The sequence below is a fragment of the Jatropha curcas genome, chromosome 9, assembly GCF_041381405.1.
Source record: "Jatropha curcas cultivar XTBG-Jc1 chromosome 9, XTBG_Jcur_1.0, whole genome shotgun sequence".
Lineage (NCBI taxonomy): Eukaryota > Viridiplantae > Streptophyta > Magnoliopsida > Malpighiales > Euphorbiaceae > Jatropha > Jatropha curcas.
The window spans coordinates 22,128,114-22,152,855 of NC_143159.1; the positions used below are offsets into that span (position 1 = coordinate 22,128,114).

General features: G+C 34.9%; 1 protein-coding gene, 1 long non-coding RNA gene and 1 other non-coding gene across 4 annotated transcripts; 1 reads left to right on the forward strand and 2 right to left on the reverse strand.

Annotated features, from left to right (window-relative positions):
* Positions 1–4,068: 4,068 nt before the first annotated feature.
* LOC149493804 (uncharacterized) lies at positions 4,069–7,883 on the reverse strand. The gene is made up of 9 exons (XM_089726353.1): positions 7,559–7,883; positions 6,601–7,079; positions 6,307–6,345; positions 6,069–6,225; positions 5,717–5,990; positions 5,439–5,608; positions 5,010–5,283; positions 4,324–4,465; positions 4,069–4,233 (listed from the first exon to the last, which is right to left on the reverse strand). The coding sequence occupies exons 1-9, from the start codon at positions 7,881–7,883 to the stop codon at positions 4,069–4,071; spliced, it is 2,025 nt and encodes a 674-aa protein (XP_089582479.1).
* A 46-nt stretch (positions 7,884–7,929) lies between these two features.
* On the forward strand, positions 7,930–8,036 carry LOC149493805 (small nucleolar RNA R71). The gene has a single exon (XR_016322744.1). It is a non-coding gene; the product is annotated as a small nucleolar RNA R71 (small nucleolar RNA).
* A 12,050-nt stretch (positions 8,037–20,086) lies between these two features.
* On the reverse strand, positions 20,087–22,055 carry LOC149493806 (uncharacterized). 2 transcript variants are annotated; one of them, XR_016322630.1, is made up of 3 exons: positions 21,792–22,055; positions 21,100–21,184; positions 20,087–20,305 (listed from the first exon to the last, which is right to left on the reverse strand). It is a non-coding gene; the product is annotated as an uncharacterized LOC149493806 (long non-coding RNA). The 2 variants fall into 2 exon arrangements; XR_016322631.1 differs by lacking the exon at positions 21,100–21,184.
* Between the last annotated feature and the right edge of the window lie 2,687 nt (positions 22,056–24,742).

The window sequence follows — 24,742 nt, forward strand, 5'->3', positions numbered from 1 at the left end:
GCCCAGTCCCGAGAGACCCGATGGCGGATGTCACATTCGGTGCCGGAGGCACCGTCTTAACTTAACGTATAAATCAGAAAATCCTAGTATGAATTAGAAGTGATTTAATATTAACAAGTTTAACAAGTAGTATTATTTGTTTTAAAAAAATGATTTGGGAGAAACCTATAGAAAAACTGCAAGAGTTTCCCCTAAACATAGACATTGCCAAACAAGTGAATACAAAACACTCCCAATTTCAAAACTCCAAACTCCATCAAACTCCAAGAACAACACAATAACACTCTTCTAAGGTCTAACTACAACATTTGCGTATGCATCAATTAGATACATTTAGTTAAACATATTACTTTGAATTTTCTGCACAATAAATAAGTTCCAAGTCTATCTTCCAATAAATACACCCAATTAATTTACAATAATATACTTACAGTATAAATTACATAATAGAGTCTCCAAAAATGGACTACTTATACATGCCATCATACTTAATTACATAACACACTAATCAACTACCAAAATATCTCTTCAGCTCTGATGCTACTCTTTTGGTCTTCAATCAGCAATATAGACTCCAACCTACGCGTGATAAAATCAACACGCTGAGTATAAAACTCAGTGGTGCTCATAAAACACAACAAACTAATGTTGCGATGGCAACACACTTAAAATATCAATTTTCATCAAAAGATTTACAATCATAAGATCATTAACGCTTTAATATACATTTACATTTATAACAAAATGATCAAATAAAACTATTAATATTTTATTCATTCAAATCATAAATTCATTATTTGAAAGTGTAGTACACCAATACATATACTGGTTATTTAGAAAACCATGTAACGTAATATCCTGCTTTGACAATTCATTTAATAACATATAATCATTTATTTCCAATCTACCTGAAAAATATGTTTACAAGGGCTCACATACACTTAGGAGAAAAAGAAGCAGATAGGTTTTCAGAACAGATTCAGAATGGCCTTAGGTCGCCAACAGATTCAGAACATATAGATCGCGTCCGCCCTAACAGAACAGAAAGCACCCACGTGCCTAGCATATGATCATAGCTTCTTATCAGAATGGCATCAAATGCCGAGCATGCTCATCAGAAATTGTCTATGTTAAGTAATTATGTTTAAGTATGATTCTAAAGTAAGCTTACATTATGAATTTAGGAAGACTAACGAATAAGACAAGTTTTCTGATAAGTGATATGAAGATTGATTAATTAGATCAAGTTGAACGGTGTCAAATTGGTGGATTTAGTGAGTATAAGTGAAGAAAACAAAGAGAAGAGAAAGAGAGGCTCAAGTTAAAATGGAGGAGAAGAAGAAAGAAGTTCACGTTAGATGGATAGGAAGAGGAAGAAAACATGTTGCTCAAATAATGGAGTTGACTAAAGGGTAATTTGGTCCTTTCACCAAAATTGGATGACTAGGATTGAGCAATGTAATTCAATCTAATGGCTACAAATATTCTCCAAATTAAATTCCTTCAAAATATTATTTATCTCCATAAAAATTCTTAAATTTAATCCTTAAAAATAATTCCTCTAATTTCCTATAACACCATCTCAAATTTACTCCATAAAAATAATTTCTCTAATTTCTTTAATTAATATAACAACATAATTCACTATTCACTAATTCTCTAATTTCTCCAAAACATATTCATTACTTACTTTCTACCCATAAAAATAATGTATACATACTCCAAAAATATTAAATAAAATAGAACACATAGATAGTAAATTTTCCGGACCAAAATAATACTTATTCCCGGACCGATGGCACTATTCACAGACCGATAACTTACTATTTCAGACACAGAAAAATGGGGCGTTACATTACTGCTCCCAAAATCACTCTTTTTATAGCCTCAAAGACAACAGAAAATCCCCAATTAATTGGGGATTTTGAAAGCAATCAAATCAAAATCTTCTCATTTTGATTTCTCTTCCTTTTTTTAGCCCTTATCTTTTCAAATCTCTCTTTGATTCTTTAACAAACTTGAAGATCTCCTTCTCAGCTTTCCAACGAGCTATCATTCGCCCAAAACAGATACTCACAGCTCAAGATATGGTAAAAACACCGAAATAGGTCTTCAATATACGTTACAGCAGAACGTTCAACTTGTCTGTCGTTTTCAACACTCAAAAAAAAATGTCATTTCACTTAGTGTTCATAACGATTGTAGATCTGGTTGTTAAGGTTCAAATGGGCCTAGGCTGAGTTTATTTGGACATGTAAAACTTCAGATATGGATTAAACACTGAAACCTGCTGTGTATGCTCATTCTAAACATTTCTCCTGGATGCAGAGCTACTTTTGATCAACATTGAGGCTGAAGTGGATTTTGATCCTTTTAGACATTTATAGAGTTTTGTTTCATCCTTCCGATGAATCAAACGGATTCCAGTTTGGAGGCCTACAACTTCAGATATTCCTGAAAAATTGAACAAAGGTCAAGACAATAAAATTGCTGAAAAAATTTCTTAATGTAATGATATTATTTCAAAAGTAACTAAGATCATGTCTAATTGATAAAAATTGTCTAACCAACTAAGTTAAACTTAAAAATAATTAAGAAATACTAAAAATATTGAGAATAAAAGTAACAAATTATGCACATATCAGATTCCCCTCAAGCATGACTCAACTTATCAACCTACTCAAAAAGAAAATTCAACCAACTCTTCACAATCCTCAAAAAAAAAAAAAAAAAAAAATACTATCTTAATTACAAAGTAAGGTTAAGTTGAATAAGTATATCTGAAATCCATAGAGAATAGAGTTGAATTTAAATTCTTCCTAACACAAAAGACGAGGCTCAGACATTGTGATTTAAAGCATACAATTAAAATTTCATATCAATTAAACTATTACTTGAAGAATTATTTGATAACCTGCCATGTCACAGAAAGTCTCGCAAATCACATAAAAATTAAATAGGAATGCTGAAAATTGTTTACTATTATTATTACTGTTTAGTAAATTTTGAGCATTATTGTCTTGCCTGAGATGTCATCATCCTTTCGGCACAAGGACGCAGATTGGTGATATCCGTACCCGGCTACTTGGAGTCACAAACTCAAGTGGCTACTAACACTACTTTTATCCATTACCGGACAGCGGAGTAAACTATCTGCTCATTTTAATTTCTTATTATTATTTTATTTTCAGTATTTTTTCTGGTTTTTTAACAATTTAGTAATCTTAAATTCAAAAGTAAACACACACACAATGCTCATTTCTATGCCCAAGCAGTTTATGTAAGAATTCTAAAGATAATGGGTATGAATTATAATCAAGAAATTTAGAAATTTCACCATTTTTAATTCAAGCCTCAAATCTTATGTCAAAAAGAATCACTACATTCAACAAGTTATTCTAAATGCACAAGAGATAATAACTAATCAAGTTAACTTTACTAAACAAATCAAGAAAGTCTTTCAATTTCTCAAAGAATTGTTCCAAAAATTTACCTATTCAGCCACCTAATCAGTCATTTAAAGTGAATTTCAACACCTAATATTTTAGATTTCAAACTCTAATCTGCTTCCCCACATTTAGTTCATTTATTGTCCCCATAAATAAATTTAAAAAAATAGAGGAAAAAGAAAACACATTGCGGCGGCTAGCCACCATAGGTTGCCTCCAAAGCAGCGCTTTTGTTTATCGTCGATAGCTCGACAAAGTCACAAAAACTCTTCAATTCAAATAAATTAGGTCACTCAATTTGATCTTCTCTAATGAATGCTCTTAAAACCCCTCATAAAATGGCTTGCGTCTATGACCGTTGACTTTGAACACCTTGTTAGTTCCTAAACTTTGAATTTCAACAGCACCATAAGAAAATGCATTAGTAACAATAAAGGGTCCAATCCAACGAGAAGGCAACTTACCAGGCATTAACTTCAATCTAGAAGTATACTATAAAACTTTTTGCCCAACCACAAATTGCTTCATTAAAATCAGTCTATCATGAGATGCCTTTGTCTTTTCTTTATAAATCCTATAATTCTCATAAGCCTCAAGTCAAATTTTCTTCTAATTCCTGTTATTGTAACTTCCGTTCCACACCAGCAGTATCCAAATCCAAATTACAATATCTAACAGCCCAATAAGCCTTATGTTCTATCTCAACAGGAAGGTGACACATCTTACCAAAGACCAACCTGTAAGGGGACATACCTATCAGTGTCTTATAGGCAGTCCTATAATCCTACAAAGCATCATCAAGTTTAAGGCTCCAATCCTTTCTATTTGGCTTCATTGTCTTCTCTAGGATAGACTTCACCTCTCTGTTAGATACCTCAGCCTGCCCACTTGTTTGAGGATTGTAAGCTATAGATACTTTATGAAAAACACCATATTTCTTTAATAATGCCTCCACATCTCTATTACAAAAATTTGTGCCTCTATCACTGATTAAAGCTTTAGGAATTCCAAATTTGCTAAAAATGTTTGACTTGATAAATCTACAACAACTTTAGAATCATCAATTCTGGTGGCTTTAGCTTCCACCCATTTAGAAACATAATCAACAGCAAGTAATATATAAATAAAACCAAAAGAAGGAAATGGACCCATCAAATCAATACCCCACACATAAAAAATTTCACATACAAGTATTGGGTTCCGTACATTTCATTCCTATGGGATATATTTCCTGTTCTTTGACATTGTTCACAATTTTTGCAGAAAATATAAGCATCACGAAATATGGTAGGCCAATAAAAACCATAATCCACTATCTTCCTAACTGTTCTCTTAGGTCCAAAATGACCTCCACATGCAAATACATGACAAAAAGTAAGAATTGATTTAATCTCATTATCAGGAACACACCTCCTAATAATTTGATCAAAACAAAATTTCCATAAGTACGGTGCATGCAACTCATAATACTTAGACTCACTTTTCAATTTCTCTTTTTTTGCTCTGTTTGAATCAAAAGGCATAATCTTAATAACCAAATAATTTACCAAGTCAGCATACCAAGGGATCATACCTTGTAGTTTGAACAATTGCTCATCAGGAAATAATTCTTGTAAACGAATTGGATCCTCTTGTGTTAATAACCTACTCAAATGATCTGCTACTAGGTTCTCAACACCTTTCTTGTCTTTAATTTGAAGATCAAATTCTTGCAAAAGAAGAATCCATCTAATTAACCTTGGTTTTGCTTCCTTCTTTACCAAGAGAAACTTCAAAGCCGCATGATCCGAAAATACAATCACTTTAGAACCAAGCAAATATGGCCGAAATTTATCTAAAGCAAAAACAATAGTTAAAAACTATTTTTCAGTGGTGGAATAATTGCGCTGAGCTGAATTTAATGTTCTAGATGCATAATAAATCACATGAAAAAGCTTCCCAACACGTTGCCCTAAAACTGGTCCCACCGCATAATTACTCGCATCGCACATAATTTCAAATGGTATAGTCCAGTTAGGAGCCTGATAATAGGAGGCGATGTTAATGTAGACTTTAGCTTGTCAAAAACCTCCTTGCACTCTTCACCAAACTCAAATGTAACATCTTGTTGCAAGAGACTAGATAAAGGTACTACTATCTTAGAAAAATCTTTGATAAACCTTCGGTAGAAACCTGCTAACCACTCAAGCATCTGATCAATGAATGGTAATGGAAAGTGGTCCTTCCTTATTGAAGAATTTAGCTTGCGGTAGTCTATGCACACTCACCATTCACTTTGAATCCTTGTCGGAACAAGCTCATTATCTTGATTTGCTACAACAGTGACACCTAATTTCTTTGGCACTACTTGAACTGGACTTACCCATTTACTATGTGAAATTGGATAAATAACCCTAGCATCCAATAACTTTAAAATCTCCTTCTTCATAACTTCCATCATTTGTGGGTTCAACCTCTTTTGAGCTTCTCTACTTGGTTGAGCATCATCTTCTAACAAAATCCTATGCATACACACCGATGGACTTCTACCCTTGATGTCAACTAATGTTCATCCAATAGCTTCTTTGTGAATTCTCAAAACTCTTGTCAATCTTTCTTCTTGAATCTTTGTTAACTTACTTGAGATGATAACTGGAAGTGTTTCATTGTCTCCCAAGTACTCATACAACGGTTTGAGTTCAAGAATTGGTGCATCTACAATAGAAGGCAATAATTTTGTGTGATCATGTAAGTCAAACTTGGAAACCTCATACCTTTTTGGAACTAAAGGTAATGACTGCAATGCGATTATTGCATCTTGAACCTCTACAATTAGTGGCTGATTGGTACTATCTTCATGAATTCCTTAACTAATCACCACTTCTAGCTCATCCTCCTTGCTTAACTCAAAGGCATGCTGCATAAATGTATAAATTACGTCAATAGAAAAAATAGAATGAACATCAATAGAAAACTATATGGCATAAAAAATATTAAATTTAACAATTTCTCCATCAAACTCCATGGTTAAGGTACCATCATTGACATCAATTTTTGTCTAGGCAGTTTCTAGGAAAGGTCTTCCAAATAAAATCAAACCTGAATTTGATGTGGGAACACTATCTCCCATATCTAAAATATAAAAATCTACTAGGAAAATCAATTCTCCAACCTGCACCATAACATCCTCAACCACTCCCACTGGGTAAGCATTAGAACGATCAGCCAATTGAATAATAACACTAGTTTCCTTCAAAGTATTCAAATTCAAAGTTTGGAAAACTGAAAATGACATAACATTAATAGATGCTCCTAAATCTGTCATTGCTCGTTCAACTTTAGAATCACCTATTTTGCAGGGCATAGAAAATGAACCTGGATCCTTACACTTAGAGGGTAATTTTCGTTGAATTAATACTGACACATTTTCCCCAACACTGACTTTTTCATTATTCCTCATTTGCATTTTTGTAGTACATAATTTCTTAAGAAATTTAGCATACCTGGGAATTTGTTTGATTGCCTTAAGTAAAGGTATATTAACCTCTACTTTCCTGAAAATCTCTAAAATATCATTCTCTTGTTCTTTTTTATTTGTCTTGGCCAAACTACTAGGAAATGGAGGAGGAACATAATTATTAGCATCATTCACTTTAAGTTTAGAATTACCTCAACTTCAGGAACTTCAAAATCCTTTGCACATTGCTGCTTCTTTTTTATTGACTCACGTAGATTTTGATTATCAACTTCTCTCCCACTTCGCAAACTTATAGCACTCGCATTTTCTATGGGATTTATCAATGTTTGTGAGGGAAACTTACCAGAACCATGAGCTTTAAATTTACTCACAGATGAAGCTCACTGGCCAATTTGCTTCTGTATGTTCTGAATGCTATTCCTAGTCTCTTGTTGAAATTGTTGTGTATTGTTAGCCAAAGCCTTAACAATTTCATCAAGCGACATACCTTGATTTTGGGAAGAGGAGGGCAATTGATTTACTTGTGGCCTCTACTGCTGGTATCAATTTTGTATCGATTGATTCCTAAAACTCAAATTCGAATGGTCTCGCCATCCTGGATTATAAGAATTAGAATAGGGATCATACATGCGTTGTTGCTGTCCAAAATTACCTACTGCGTTGGCATGCTGCACTAATTCATCCTCTTGGAGTGTAAGACACATGTTAGTAGCATGACCCGAGACAGAACAAATTCCACATGCTTTAACAGTTTGCATGTTTCCTACAGCCAATTGCCTCACTAAAGAAGTTAAATCAGAAATTTGCTTCTCAATATTAGATGTACTTACCTCATTAACTTTTTTAGGTGTGTGATTCATTCTCATTCTGAATTGTTGGGAGTTTGCTGCCATGTTAGCAATCAGCCTCCTTGCATCTACTGGTGTCTTATCGACCAAAGTGCCTCCACTAGCACCACCTATCATACTACGGTCCATTGGTAGAAGTCCTTTATAAAAATATTGGATCAAAAGCTGCTCACTAATTTGATGATGAAGACAGCTTGCACATAACTTTTTAAACCGCTCCCAATACTCATACAAACTCTCTTCATTATTCTGTCAAATGCCACAAATTTCTTTTCTTATGTTGGCAGCCCAAGAAGTAGGAAAATACTTCTCTAGAAGCATTCGCTTCATCTCATTCCATAAGTTGATGGATCCGGGAAGAAGCTAATACAACCAATCCTTAGCTATGTCTTCTAATGAGAAAGGGAAAGCTCGAAGCTTAATTTGCTCCTCTGGAACTCCTTTAGGTTTCATGCTGGAACACACCACATGAAACTTCTTCAAATGCTTATGTGGATCCTCACCTGAAAGGTTATGGAACTTAGGCAACAAATGAATTAGTCCAGACTTTAATTCAAAAGCAACATCTAAAGTAGGAAATTGAATACACAAAGGTTGTTGGTTTAGATCAGATGTAGCCAATTCTTTTAAAGTTCTAGCAGCCATGGTTTCAATTTCAGAATATGACTCTGAAACTGATTCCCTCGGAGAATTTCTTGAACTATCCGTAACCATTCGTTCAGACGAAGCTCGACTCAAATTAGCTTGTTTAGCTAATTTCCTCAAACGCTTAGCTATTTTCTCTACTTCAGGATCAAAGAGAATATCACTAGATTAAGAACTTCTTGTCATAAACCAAATGACTAAAATTTTCTAGTGAATAACACAATACTGCAATTTTTACGACACCATGAAAACCACAACAATACACAGAGATAAGAACAATATCCTAACAAAAAAAAAATAAAAACAGAAATATAATCAACTTTCAATCCTAAGCAATGACGCCAAAATTTTGATGTTTGTCAATTCCACCAAAAATTAATGACTGAATTTAACTGCAGAAGTGATGAAGTCAGGTTGAACCATAGAGACTGAAATCTTAAATTTTGTGTTATTTCAGAATCAAAAGAAAAACAATTAATAAACTTAAATTGGAATTCAATCTAACAAACATTCAATTCAAGGTGATTTGTAATCCAATGCATAAATGATCACAGACAAATTATGAATTAATTATTCTTTGAATACTTAACTGAAACTTACCAAAAAGCACAATAAATTCCCTGACTTCCCTATTATCGTTAATTTGAGCCCAGTACCCTTATTAACTCTAATTATTAAATGAACCATAATTAAGCAATCCTTTTCAATCTAATAAAAGCATTAAGAACAAGAAGTAGTTAAACTTGCATAGCAATTTAAAAAGCATAAATTGTTTAATTCAACCCTGTTGTTTCTTTAGATTGTTACCGAAAACTTGGAACATAATCAGTAAAACCTAATTGCTACTAACATTCAATCTTACACAACAATTACAAATTATTATTATCAAATAACATTAAATCATACCAAATAATTGACTAATAGGCCTTTTTAGCAAATCATTCAATAAAACTAACACCTTAAATGCAAGAAACAACAGATATTCAAAGAGAATCAATTTAAAGTAAGAACATGTCTCACAAATATACAAATGGATGTTGACTTCCTTGAATTGAACTAAGAAATTAGCCACTCGTGCCCATGGCTTACAATCACTAAAACAAAAGAATAAAGAAAGATACTCAAAATAGATGATGAACTAAGTAAAAACCTCCATCTCTTGTTGCTCCCAAAATGACTCCTTTTATAGCCTCAAAGACAACAGAAAATCCCCAATTAATTAGGGATTTTGAAAGCAATCAATTGAAAATCTTCTCATTTTGATTTCTCTTCCTTTTTTTAGCCCTTTTCTTTTCAAATCTCTCTCTGATTCTTTAACAAACTTGAAGATCTCCTTCTCAGCTTTCCAACGGGCTATCATTCGTCCAAAACAGATACTCACAGCTCAAGATATGGTAAAAACACCGAAATAGGTCTTTAACATACGTTACAGCAAAATGTTCAACTTATCTGTCATTTTCAACACTCAACAAAATGCTATTTCACTTAGTGGTCTCATAACAATTGTAGATCTGGCTGTTAAGGTTCAAATGGGCCTGGGCTAAGTTTATTTGGACATGTAAAACTCCAGATATGAATTAAAGACTGAAACCTGTTGTGCATGCTCATTCTAAACATTTCTCCTGGATGCAGAGCTACTTTTGATCAACATTGAGGCTGAACTGGATTTTGATCCTTTTAGATATTTATAGAGTTTTGTTTCATCTTTCTGATGAATCAAACGGATTCTAATTTGGAGGCCTACAACTTCAGATATTCCCGAAAAATCAAACAAAGGTCAAGACAATAAAAATGTTGAAAATTTCTTAATTTAATGATATTATTCCAAAAGTAACTAAGATCATTTCTAATTGATAAAAATTGTCTAACCAACTAAGATAAACTTAAAAATAATTAAGAAATACCAAAAATATTGAGAATAAAAGTAACAAATTATGCACATATCAGTTAGTCAAGCCCACATCTTCTTAATTATCCCCTTTTAACATGAGATGCTCTCATCACAACTTCACTATTCCATATTTACAATTGGGTTTCAGGCCAAATCTATTCCATAATTGGATATTATGGTTTGCTAGTGTCCCAGATTATCCTATCTTGTGTCATTTGATTTCATAAATAGCCCTTTGTTTACCCTTTGCTTATGCACACTAGCTCTTCATAACTTTACACTAGGGTGGTTGTGATACCATTTGTAATAGTCCACCTATTTGTTTTATAGATCAGCTGTGAATTAAAACAGTCAATCCAAGCCAATCAAGTATGGTGTCGTTGGTTTTCTCACTTATGTGAGTAGGTATGGTCTTGTTGTCTTCTCATTTCTTGAAAGTGAAAGGTCTTGAGTTCAAGTCATTTTGATCATAGTGTTTTTGCCAATTTAGTGAGTCCAAAGCAGGCTACCCCCTATTGTGTAATCCGTAGTATTATTTCGACCTGTCAAGCCTTCCAATGAATAAAAAAAACAGTCAATGCAACATAGTAGCTTGCCTTATATGAACCACTTTCATTATATGAGACACTTGTAATGCTAGCTAGCCTAAAATAGTACAAGTTCTCAACTCCCTAGAATGTTCAAGCTCCTACATACTTAGATGTGGATACTATAATTAAGTGTGGTTTGGTTAGTATTTTTATCATCCATACAATGGAAGGTTTTGGGATCAAGTCTACCTTCTATATTGTAGTCTATCTCGACTCATTTTTTTTTTTTAATTAGAAGGCATATGATTTGAAGTAAAACTGTAGACTGTTGAAACTTAAAACTAAAACATAAATAAAATAAATAAAAAAAAAACAAACCACATTATATTCATGAAGATCACCACACTATTAGCTTAATGATATTAATTGCAAAAAAAAATCTTTACATGCTATTTTTAGCTATAAAATTATGGAAATACTTAAAATGAGAAAAAGTTAATAACAAAGAATCTACTATCCAGATATCCTAATAATTTAACTAATTGAAACTTAGTTCTAGTTTGGCATTTAACACTATAAATGCCTAACATAATATTGCCATAAAACATCAACCTTAAAACATTCTCAATTTGGGAGTGCTTCTAAATCCAGTGAGGCTGAAAAAAGAAACTGGAGGGAATGGATTTTCAAAAAACCAATTGCCTTTTTACTTTTGTCTCTCTCTTTATTTTCCTTACAACTAATACTACAGCTCGTTCTTTCTATCTTAATTCTAAACAATCTGATGGTGAGACGAACACAAGTAAATATCAAGTTAAAGAAACTCCTTTTTTGAACCCTAGCCTTGAACTATTTGGCAAGAGTCCTAGAGGACGACTACATTCTAGTCTTCCTCCTACCCCAAGTCCTAAAGGATCACATGGTAAGATGAATATAGAAAACTCTCAAATTGAAGATATAGTTTCTTGTCCAAACTCTCAAACTGATGCTGACATTTTTCTAGCTTCTTCTAATACTTCTAATCAATCTATATAGGAAGTGAAAAGACAGGTTCCAAGTGGTTCAAATCCAATACGTAATTACCAAGAACATGGATTGGATCTTTCTGCAAGACTAACATGAAAATGTGGCTTTTACCATTTCTAATGAATGATATATCATATAAATAATTTGTAATATGTTGTCTATCTTTGTCTTTTTTTGTAGTCTTTTATTTTTATTGTTATTTTTACCAAGAACATATAATAAAAATATTGGTTCTAATATTAAGATATATTAATTGGTGAGTAGGAACATATAGGGATGGAAAGTGGGACGATAATTTTGGGTAATCATTCCAATCTGATCAGTTTAGTGTGTGTTTAAGATATTATATGTAGGTTTGAGAATGGATGAATAGTAAAATTACTATCCATGACAAGTATAAGTAGGATGGCTAAAATCTAGTTTTTGGAACTGAAACCATTGGTTGGAATCAAAACCGGTCAAAACTAGAATCGTGACTGAAGGGTTACGGTCTGATTTAGTTTTAAGTTTTTTAGAATAGAATCAACGGTTCTGAGAACTGGGCAAAACTGAAGTTTTGACAGCCGGTTAGAACCGGTGAAAATTAACCCTCCTAACAACGATAAACGACTATATAACAACTAGTTTTAAGGGTATTTACGAAAGTTATATTTTTGGATTTACTATAAATATCTATTCTTTTCAATAAGTCCTCAATGCATCACCGGTGCAAATAGCAACTAAGTAAGGTAAAAAGAGTGAAATTGATACAAGGTAAGTCAAAACTTTATGGGCTTTGATTCCTCTAAAACCCAAGACTAAGAGGATGCGAGGCAAACTTAATTTTAGAAAAGAAATTAAGTTCAAGCCTTTTTATTTTTTTTCTTAAAGTCTTTTTAAAAATTATTTCATAAATATTTAAATTTTAAATTTTGAACAAAAAAAGTTCCCTAATTTTTTATTTTAAAATTATGTGAACTGCCCAAATAACCTATCAATGAACCGTTTTGAACTGTCGATTTTAAAACTATTAAAGAACTAAAACTGGAACCATAACCAGCCGATTCCAAACCAGAACCAAAACTATCAATTTTCGGTTCCATATTATCTGGAATCGGAACCATAATTTGGAATTTGAAACCGGCGGTTCAGGGATCACGGCCACCCCCAAGTATAAGTTATTATCCGTTACCCATTATATTAAATAGTTTTGATCATAAATCTGCGGGTATAAACTATCCATTACTACTAAAAAATATTCAAATAATTTATGTTTATGGGAGAGTTGAGAAGAACTAAAAGATGATTGCTCTGATACCATATTAAAATCGATGAAAATGGAAAAAACTTGATTAATTCTTCATTTATTGGACTTAGAGTACATATATACAAGGATATATTTAGGAAGCTTCAAGGAGAAAAATATCTAGAAAAAAATATCTAATCCTACTTAGTAGACAATGGCAACTACTCATCCAACAAACTCAACAACTTAAGAACTAACCTAGCTAATGTTTTTCTTTTCTTCAGTCAAGAAGTTGAATTTGGCACGAGTCTGGGGAGGAGGGAAATAGTAGCAAAGTAGTAAATAATTTAAAATGATCTGTTTCATCGTTTCACTTTGTGTTTTGTTCATCATTTAGTTGCGTTTTGGATCCTACATTAAACCATCATAATAGTTATTTGCCATTATTGTTGCAAGCCGATAAAATACCAACATTGAAGCTTAGGTTCTTTGCTTAGATCTATGTCTAAAAAAAATGAGAAAAGCAAATATGTTTTCCCTTGATTTTGTTATTTAGAACCTGTTTGGAGCAAATGAACTCTACAAAATTTTGTAGAATTCATTTGAAAATCGAAAGTTTTGCGTTTGAAATGCAAAAAACAAACAAAAAAAAAATACAGACTTGAATTTTATAAAATTGAGTATGTCTGATTCAAATTCTACTAAAATTGATGGAATTTGTAAATGAATTCCACAAAAATAAACCATTGAAATATATTTGACAAAACTACCTCTTATGGACTAAACTTGTCACTTCGATCTCTGCCTCTACTTTTTTTTTTTTTTTTTTTGAAGATAAAAGACAAATTCATTAATCCGAATAAAAACAAACTAGCTCTTATAGAATAGTACTCCACTCAACAAGATGAGCTTATTTTTATGTCAAAGTTAGGTGTACCTATACACGTGATGAAAAGAAAAACAAAGTTGGCAGAAGTTGGCAAGCGACCTTGACGAAGATGGAGTGCCGTGTATAAATGATACACGGCTCTCTCATCCTCCTCTCCTATAAATAGGAGAGGATTTGCTCCGTTTAACACACACCAACAAGACAGAGACAGTGAGAGCAATTGTGAGAGAGAAAAATAGTGAGATCATTCAAGAAGAAAAATTAAGCTTAATTTTTCGGGTATTCTTAAATAGAGGGTTGTGAGTGTATGTAAACACTGTATTTATTTATCTCCTATAAAAGATCTGTGGCAGTCCGGAGACGTAGGCAAGATTGGCCGAACTCCGTTATCAAATTGTGTGTTATTATTTTCTTTTGCTCCCTCGTAAAGGGGATTTTGCATAATTTTTTCCCAACAACTGGTATCAGAGCCGAAGGTTTCGGCAGGTCCAACCGGTCAGATAGCAGTACCGGATTCGTGGATATATTTCAAAAATAAATATACCACGACGACGAGAAAATTACGACGAGTCTATTGGTGTTGTCCGCTCGGAAAGTCGTTGCAGAATCGACTTAGTGGTGAATAGTAAAACAGTAACTCAAAGTTGGTGGTGAACAGTACTATTGGAGTTACTGTCTGTTAAGCCCAAGTACTATTCACGTATACGATTACTATTCACATATAGTACTATTTACGTGTACTGTTACTATTCACGTGTATATAGTACTATTCACGTATACTAACAATCAAGGCGGAGTTAGACTCGAGTGGGAGCAATGGCTGCAGATGAAGGAAAGTGGAAAATTGAAAAATTTGATGGTGCAGATTTTGGTTTTTGGAAAATGCAGATAGAGGATTATCTGTATCAGAAAGGTCTTTTCCAACCTCTCTCCGGAATAAAGCCAGAGGCAATGAAGGAAGAAGATTGGAATCTTCTAGACAGACAAGCACTCGGGGTTATTCGTTTAACCCTCTCCCGCAATGTTGCCTTCAACATAGCAAAAGAAAAGACCACGGCGGGTCTTATGGCGGCTCTTTCCAATATGTACGAAAAGCCATCGGCCGCAAATAAAGTTCACTTGATGAGGCGGTTATTCAATCTACGAATGACGGAAAGCGCATCGGTGGCCCAACATCTCAACGAACTCAATACAGTGACAACCCAATTGAGTTCAGTTGAAATTGAATTTGATGAAGAGGTACGAGCATTGATACTTTTGTCTTCCCTACCAGAAAGTTGGAATGCTACTGTCACAGCTGTGAGTAGCTCGTCCGGAAGCAAGAAGTTAAAATTTGATGATGTTCGTGACCTAGTTCTCAGTGAAGAGATCCGACGGAGAGAGTCAGGTGAACATGCAACTTCTTCAGTCTTGCATACAGAATCGAGAGGAAGACATTCAACCAGAGGGAATGGACGCGGTAGATCGAACTACTGAGGCAAATCAAAGGACAGGAGGTCCAAATCCAGGAATCCCAGCAATTTCAATAGCACAAAGACCATTGAATGTTGGAATTGTGGAAAAACTGGTCACTACAAAAATCAGTGCAAGAATGCACCTAAGCACCAGGATGAGAAGTTAGAGGCAAATGTTGCCTCCACCTCAGGAGAAGATGATGCGCTAATATGCGCTTTGGAGAACAAGCAGGAGTCTTGGGTTTTAGATTCCGGTGCATCATTTCATGCAACTTCACAAAAAGAACTCCTTGAAAGGTATGCCCCCGGAAACTTTGGAAAAGTATACCTTGGTAATGACCAACCATGTAATATTGTTGGTAAAGGAGTTGTGAAGATTAGGTTGAACGGGTCTACATGGGAATTGAAGGATGTCAGACATATTCCTGACTTGAGAAAGAACTTAATCTCAGTAGGCCAGTTGGCCAGCGAAGGCTACACAATAACCTTCCATGGTGATAAGTGGAAGATTACAAAGGGTGCAATGATGGTTGCTCGTGGAAGTAAGAGTGGTACTCTTTACAGCACAGGAGGAGCAAGCTATTCCATTGCTGTTGCAGCAAACAGTGAAACTCCCAATTTATGGCATCAGAGGCTTGGCCATATGAGTATGAAAGGAATAAAGATTCTACACTCACAGGGAAAACTACCAGGTCTTCAGTCAATTGAAATTGACATGTGTGAAGACTGCATATTTGGAAAGCAGAAAAGAGTCAGCTTTCAGACAAATAGAAGAACCCCAAAGAAGGAGAAACTTGAGCTTGTACACTCTGATGTGTGGGGACCAACTACTGTCTCATCCATTGGTGGGAAACACTACTTTGTGACTTTTATTGATGATCACTCTCGGAAAGTTTGGGTTTACTTTCTAAAATATAAGTCAGAAGTATTTGATGCTTTCAAAATTTGGAAAGCTATGGTTGAAAATGAGACAGGACTGAAAATAAAAAAGCTTAGAACCGACAATGGTGGTGAATATGAAGACACCAGATTCAAGAAGTTCTGCTATGAGCATGGAATCAAGATGGAGAGAACCGTGCCAGGAACGCCTCAACACAATGGTGTAGCTGAGCGCATGAATCGAACGTTGACAGAAAGAGCCAGAAGCTTACGTGTACAATCAGGCTTACCAAAGCAGTTCTGGGCAGAAGCAGTCAACACAGCAGCTTACTTGATCAACCGAGGTCCATCGGTACCATTGGAGCACAAAATACCAGAAGAGGTATGGAGTGGAAAACAAGTAAAACTCTCACACTTAAGAGTTTTCGGTTGTGTAGCATATGTGCATATAAGTGATCATGGCAGGAATAAGCTTGATCCCAAATCTAAGAAATGCATTTTCATTGGCTATGGCGGTGATGAGTTTGGATACCGCCTCTGGGATGAAGAAAACAAGAAAGTGATCCGCAGCAGAGATGTGGTCTTCAATGAAAGAATAATGTACAAGAACAGACATGACACAGTTGCCAGCGACTCAGAGCAGAGTGGGCCAGTGTTTGTAGAGATGGACGATATCTCAGAAAGTCTGCCGAATGAGTTAATTAAAGATACTCAATTAGAGGAATCAACTGACACACCCCAAACTTCTCCTCCAAAAGCTTTAAGAAGGTCTGAACGTCCTCCAAAGCCTAATAGAAAATATATGAATTATTTGTTATTAACAGATGGAGGAGAACCTGAATGCTTTGAGGAAGCATGTCAAACAGCAGATGCCAGCAAGTGGGAGCTTGCCATGAAAGACGAAATGAAGTCTTTAATCTCCAATCAAACATGGGAACTAGCTGAGTTACCCGTAGGAAAGAAGGCACTTCACAATAAATGGGTGTATCGAGTGAAAGAGGAACATGATGGTTCTAAGAGATACAAAGCTCGACTGGTAGTCAAAGGGTTCCAGCAGAAGGAAGGAGTTGACTACACCGACATATTTACACCAGTTGTAAAACTCAATACTATCAGGTCTGTGTTGAGTATTGTTGCTAGTGAAGGGCTCTACCTTGAGCAGTTGGACGTAAAGACGGCGTTTCTTCACGGAGACTTGGATAAGGAGATATACATGTACCAGCCAGAAGGATTCTCAGAAAAAGGAAAAGAGAATATGGTGTGCAAACTCAAGAAGAGCTTGTATGGACTGAAACAAGCTCCAAGACAGTGGTATAAAAAGTTCGACAGTTTCATGCACAATGAAGGCTTCCAGAAGTGCAACGCCGACCACTGTTGCTTCTTCAAAAGATACAGGTCCAGTTATATCATTTTACTGCTTTATGTTGATGATATGTTAGTAGCAGGTTCAAATATGGATGATATCAGAAACTTGAAGAAGCAATTGTCAAAAGAATTTGACATGAAGGACTTGGGTCTAGCGAAAAAGATTCTTGGAATGCAAATCACGAGAGATAAGCAAAAACAGGTGTTGCAGTTATCTCAGGCGGATTACATCAATCGTGTATTGCAAAGATTCAATATGAACGAAGCTAAGCCGGTCAGCACACCCTTGGCTAGCCATTTTCACCTATCCAAGGACCAGTCCCCTCAGACGGAAGAAGAGAGAAAAGACATGGCCAAAATTCCTTATGCTTCAGCCATAGGAAGTTTGATGTATGCGATGGTCTGTACGAGACCAGATATTGGCCATGCAGTGGGAGTTGTTAGCAGGTATATGTCAAATCCAAGGAAAGCTCATTGGGAAGCGGTGAAGTGGATTTTGAGGTATCTACGAGGCACTACTGAGAAGTGTTTGTACTTTGGTAAAGGAGAACTAAAAGTACAAGGTTATGTAGATGCAGACTATGGAGGCGACATTGATCACCGAAGAAGCACCACAGGTTATATTTTCACTGTTGGTACTACAGCTGTTTGTTGGATGTCACAGGTACAGAAGATTGTAGCTCTATCCACAACAGAAGCTGAATATGTCGCAGTGACAGAAGCCAGCAAAGAGATGATATGGCTTCAAGGTTTGTTAACAGAGTTGGGTTTCAAACAGAAAAAGAATGTTTTGTACAGTGATAGTCAGAGTGCAATACACTTGGCAAAAAATTCAGCATTTCATTCCAGAACCAAGCATATTGGACTTCGTTATCACTTCATCAGATCTCTATTAGAAGATGATGTGTTAATACTGGAGAAGATCCAAGGAAGTAAGAATCCAGCAGACATGTTAACAAAGGTGGTGACCATTGACAAACTGAAGTTGTGCTCGACTTCAGTTGGCCTGCTAGAATAAATAGACCAGAGAAGATTGCCGCAGAATTAATGTGTGAAGACAGATTGAAATCAGTCTTCAAGTGGGAGATTGTCAAAGTTAGGTGTACCTACACACGTGATGAAAAGAAAAACAAAGTTGGCAGAAGTTGGCAAGCGACCTTGACAAAGATGGAGTGCCGTGTATAAATGATACACGGCTCTCTCATCCTCCTCTCCTATAAATAGGAGAGGATTTGCTCCGTTTAACACACACCAACAAGACAGAGAGAGTGAGAGCAATTGTGAGAGAGCAATTGTGAGAGAGAAAAATAGTGAGATCATTCAAGAAGAAAAATTAAGCTTAATTTTTCAGGTATTCTTAAATAGAGGGTTGTGAGTGTATGTAAACACTGTATTTATTTTTCTTCTATAAAAGATCTGTGGCAGTCCGGAGACGTAGGCAAGATTGGCCGAACTCCGTTATCAAATTCTGTGTTATTATTTTCTTTTGCTCCCTCGTAAAGGGGATTTTGCGTAATTTTTTCCCAACATTTTAGGCAGCTTGAGCAAGCGAATGAGCCCTTATGTTTGCTTGTCTCATACTCCATCTAATTGACACATTAGATTTCCATAAGAGTCTTACAATCATTAATAATAGATCCAAAATAAGATAAATCTCTATAAGTAGACCTTAAAACAAAAATAATATTTTGAGAGTCAATAAAAATGCATCCAGGTGCAAGATGCCTGTCTTGAATCCACGCGAGGCAAGACCTTAAAGCCAACTCTTCAACGATAAGGGGGTCCTTATAGCTCTCAAACATTCAATATATAGCTTGAATAAAACTTCCTTTTGCGTCTTCCAGGGCTACTCCAAAACCAGCCGAATGCAATTGATTAAATATTGCACCATCACAAAAGCTTGCCAAATGCAATCGTTTTTACCTTAATTTTTCAGGTTTTACATAGCTGTTGGTTCTCCTATCCTCTATGGATAGATATATTAAGTTCGAATGTAGTAAAGCAAAGATATCCTATCCGTAGATTAAGAAATTTAGGCTCCATTTATTTCCGGAAAATAACTTACATTTGGAAAATATTTTTCAAGGAAAATGTTTTCCTTTTTCCTTGAAAATATTTTCCAAGTTGAAAATATTTTCCAAATGATTTATTTTCTATTGTTTGGTTGCAATTTGAAAATTAGTTAAAAATATTAAAAATTTTAATTCGCATGACCATAAAAATAAAAATACTAATAATATAAATTTTATATTTTAAAAATATTATTGTTAAATATGAAAATAATGCAAAAAAAAAAAATAAATTATGAAAGTCGCCGATGGTAGTCGCTAACTGTCACGACCCGTTTCCATGGGCCGGACCGGCACTAGGACCTGGGTGGGCTTAAGGCCCCCGAAGTCCGTAGTAAGCCTATATTATGCAAATGTCATTTCCTATTCATAACTGTGGATGCAAGCCCAATAATTTATTTCAGTTATGTATCACTAATACAGTTCATATATTTAATATGGACTTTTATTATTCATTTACAACCCAACTGGAATACAATTGCGGAACTCTACCTTTACATTTACATCGTCATTTCTATCATTAACAATCTTCTATAATTATTGTCTCAACTCCATAGGATTTTTCTTTCTTCTATTACCTGGAAAAAAAATAAGTAGGCAGGGATGAGCGCCAAACTCAATGAGTAGGGTTAGATGACCCTCTCACCCCACACAATCACACAGATGCGAAAATATTTTTATCTGGTTACCGTTTAATTATATGATCATGCAGTTTGTCACACAAATGGCAATACAACAGCAATCACAAGTATTATCACCTTCATATAATCACATCACGTGGAAATTAGTCAGTGGAGTCACCAAAACCCCCGATGAGCCGTCCTCCCACATGGCCCATCCTCTCACGTGTGCACCAGGGAGCCGATCCCCTATTCTGGCCGACCGGTCTAATCCTCACTTGACCAGCCCTCTCATTGTTTTTCCATTCTCTCTGTTTTTTTTTTTTTTTAAATACCAACAGGAGGCAACCCGGTCGTCTCCTTCAAATCTAGATCATCAGGCGCTCACAACAGGAGGCCACCCTGCGGGCTGCGATCAAACCTAGATTATCCGGTGCGCCCAAATAAAGAAGCCAACCTGTGGTTAACAGTAACGGTAACAGTAGGTGCACACGGGGGCGCCGATCTCCCATTTACCTGGCTAACAGTAATCAGTATCAAGATCCATATACAGTAACAGTCTCACAAACCCATGGTGACCCACTTCATCCTAATTCCACACAAACAAGGCACAACAATATCACAGCACAAGTAATCAAGCAATATTTAATATCAACAAATAGTGCATCACAATATGGCGATAATGCATGATAACATTTAACCATGAATGCATGAATGCAGGCGGATGAGGCAAATTATCTAACACTACTCACAAATCTTTATTGTCTTCTAAGGGGACTGCCTTTCTAGCCACGTGCTTCCAGCCTTTGTCCTCGCATTTCGGAATTTTATAAACCTCTAAAATAAACAATAAAATTCTAAGTAAGAATTTTAAATTTGAAGATTCTATTTCATATTCGTTTACTAATTTTGGTTACCAGTCATTTAATTCACTTATTAATTTAAACTATATATATTTATAGATATATATTGGGTTTCTTTATTTATTTATCACTCTAATACTCTTATTCTATATTTTTAATTTCTATAAATAATTTAATTTCTATAAGTAATTTAATTTCTATACTTAATTTTATTTTCTACCGAAATTTCGGCAGCATCTCCCCTAAAAATTAGACTATCCACCTGTTAAAATATCAACAATTTAACAAATATTCAACTCAATCCATACGGCCCATCCGTCAGGCAATTAATCAAATAAAATTTTTCCCATCCTCCTTCAATCTCAACATCCCCACACAACCAAAATTATAATATACAATAACATTATACCTAAACTACCTTAATCTACACTTTAATCCTATTAATATATCATTATCAAGGTTCCTTAATTAAATCCACACGAATGGAATTATACTAGAATTAAATCAATGCAAAATAAATTAGCTAATCACAAAACTAAGAAAAACATTCTAAAAATAGTCTAAAAATTAAATTTATATACCCAAAATCTTGCTGCCGGAATTGTTCGACTGGAAAAAGGGAGCTACGTGTGCCGGAACTAAGAGCAAGTGAGAGCAATGGCATTGAGTCGACCAAACCAGGTTGCTGCGCTCACCGGAACTGCGAGCAGGTGGCGCGATGAGCTAGAGGAGGAGCTGGCGCTGCACGATCTGGCCGAGGGTAAGGTGGGACTGCTGGCGGAGCTGCTGCGGCGGCCAATTGCGGCGAGGAGCACCGGTGGCGCGCGATGGCGTGGGTGGCGCGGCTCTTCTGCTCTGTCTCACTAGAAATGCAAGCGCAGTGAAGAAAGGAAGGAAGAAAGAAAGAAAATAAAAGAAAGAAAAGAAGAAGAAGAAGAAAGTGGAGGAGAAGGCTTTGGTGGTGCTGCGTACAGGTGGAGGCACAGAATGGTGTAGGGGAGGGTGAAGTATGCGCTGGAAATAGGGGGAGAAGAGGGTTCTAGATGTGATTTGGGTGGGTTTGGGCTGGTTCGGTTCGATTCAGCCCAAATCTCGATTTTTACTTGATTTTTTTGACTTTTCAATTGGTTTTCGATTCGGTTTATCACTGTACAAATTATTAATTTGCATTTAAATAATTAGATACATTTTCCACGCTGTCAGTTTATTAAATTTAAATGAAAAATCTTTGAAAATAAAAATTCGGGTTATTTCAGTCTTCCCCCCTTATAAGAAAATTCGTCCTCGAATTTTGAAAATAACAAGAAACTAGGATGCGACAGTTGTTTACGACAATGGTGGTTGTGCTTCTCACATAATGCTGCAAATGCTAAAAGTTATGACATTCACATTCAGGAGAATAATTATCCTTCTAAGCAGCTAGAAGGGTGAATCAAGACGATGAGGTAAATATTTTTGAGTTCGTTAGTCAGAGCGGCGAAACTAATTTCTTTATTAAATTTATTAAGTAAGATAAACCAATGAACAGACCTAAGGAGAAAATCTAATATATCGGGAGGGTAGGATGATTATAAGATGAATCCATCCCCAAAGTTATCTACCTTATTACCATTGTTAATTTAAACTTGAGTTGTACTGTATCTACAAGTCATCAAATCAAGTAAAATTTTCATAACCCCAAGCACACAACTCAAGTCAAATATTCATAACCCCAAGCATAGATTCGACACTAATATTCACCTTTACACGTAAGAATTTAAGTCCCTTATAACATATTTTCAAGTAAGAGTTATTAATCTAATTGGCTATATATCATGTGACCTACATTGATGTATCGCCTCATTTACCTTTCACTAGCTATTATAGGCAATGATTATCACTCAATAAGACGCTCATACACAAACCAAGTATTAAGTCTTCTGATACAAGAATCCACATATTCAAATTTACTACTATCCCAATTTAGAATCCGTATTTCAAAATTCAAAACCTACATGCTGACTCATCCATTTTCCATAAATTTCAAATATTAATATCATTGCTCCAATAATCATGGAAGAAGTTTATAATTAGATAAGATGGTTGCTACCAATTCAAGGAGGTTTTCGATTATCATCAAGTTCTACCATTAAGTACCATTTAATCCTTTCCAATTAAAGAGAACAAAGTCATGGTATTACTACAAGCTTATATCAAACAAAATCATGACATTTCTCTAGCTAGTTGCTATCAACAGATAGGAGATCCTAACCTCTATCCCAAGCTCATCACTCATTTATCAACTTCACCATTTTCCAACGAAAGATAGATATACAACCTCTCTTCAAATCCTACTAACAAGAATCCCATAAAAACAAGTAGTACATCAACTATATAGAGAGAATTTAAATTCACAATCAAGTCCCTATTTTAGTTATTGACTTCTGTATTCCTCTTTCCAATTTGTCATACCATACCATTTCTTAACTAATTATGACAAGAACTTATGCAACTAGCCAGGTAAGCTGTTGCCATGCCGGATAATTCTTAATTTATTTTCTAAAATTTGCAAACACCATTCTATTATCCAACTCCTGATTAACTATGTCCTGTATTTTAAGTTTATTCTTAATCCCATGAATGCCTATGAATATTCAGATAATAATATTATTGGGTTATTCCTTTTCTCCAAGCCTATCGTAATGTCTATCACTTCCAAAATTTGTAAAATTTATACCTAATACAATATCCTCAACCTTAATTATGTTCCCTCTATATTCTGTACTCAAACAAGGTTAATACCTCATTGAATCCTTCCACATCAGAATTACAATGTACCAGTCCTCGAATGGATTTAACTAATGAAGTATTCCCTTAAACCACAAGATATATCGTAAATTGCCATCTATAACACAATTATATTCATTCAATCATAATTGCTACCAATTACTAAGAAATTCGGAATAGGTTTTTACATTGACTCCAAATTATATTTCAATCATTCTCACCTTAATTGGTACCTCGATCACTCCATAGGTAATTTAAAATAATAATTTATCTAACTGACACACATGAGTTGGCATTCCAACATAATTAAGATGTAATCTTAACCATCTCGTTACCCATCCAATAATCTTATAGTTTATGTTTTCAATCCTCGAATACTTGTGTGTATTTTCCTTACTAAATTCGCAAAAATTATCCCAAATTCACTGGTTTGTTCTTACACAAATCTACAATAATCCAAATGAATCATAAATTAAGACCTCACTGCTTATTATTAAATGAAAATGCTCCAAATACCTTTATGTTCTACTAAGATCATAATTATAACTTTCCTTCTCCATCCAATAAAATAAGTAACTTACAAAATTACACTAAGTAATAGGAATTTCTTATTTTAACTACTTTACATCAAGAAATTATATTTATTCACAATCATAGTCATATGATTCTTTAACAACTCTTATTCTCAATTATTCTTACGCACAACACTTGGCACTTACACATAGTATATCGATAGGCTCCATATATAAATTCGGTCGATATAACT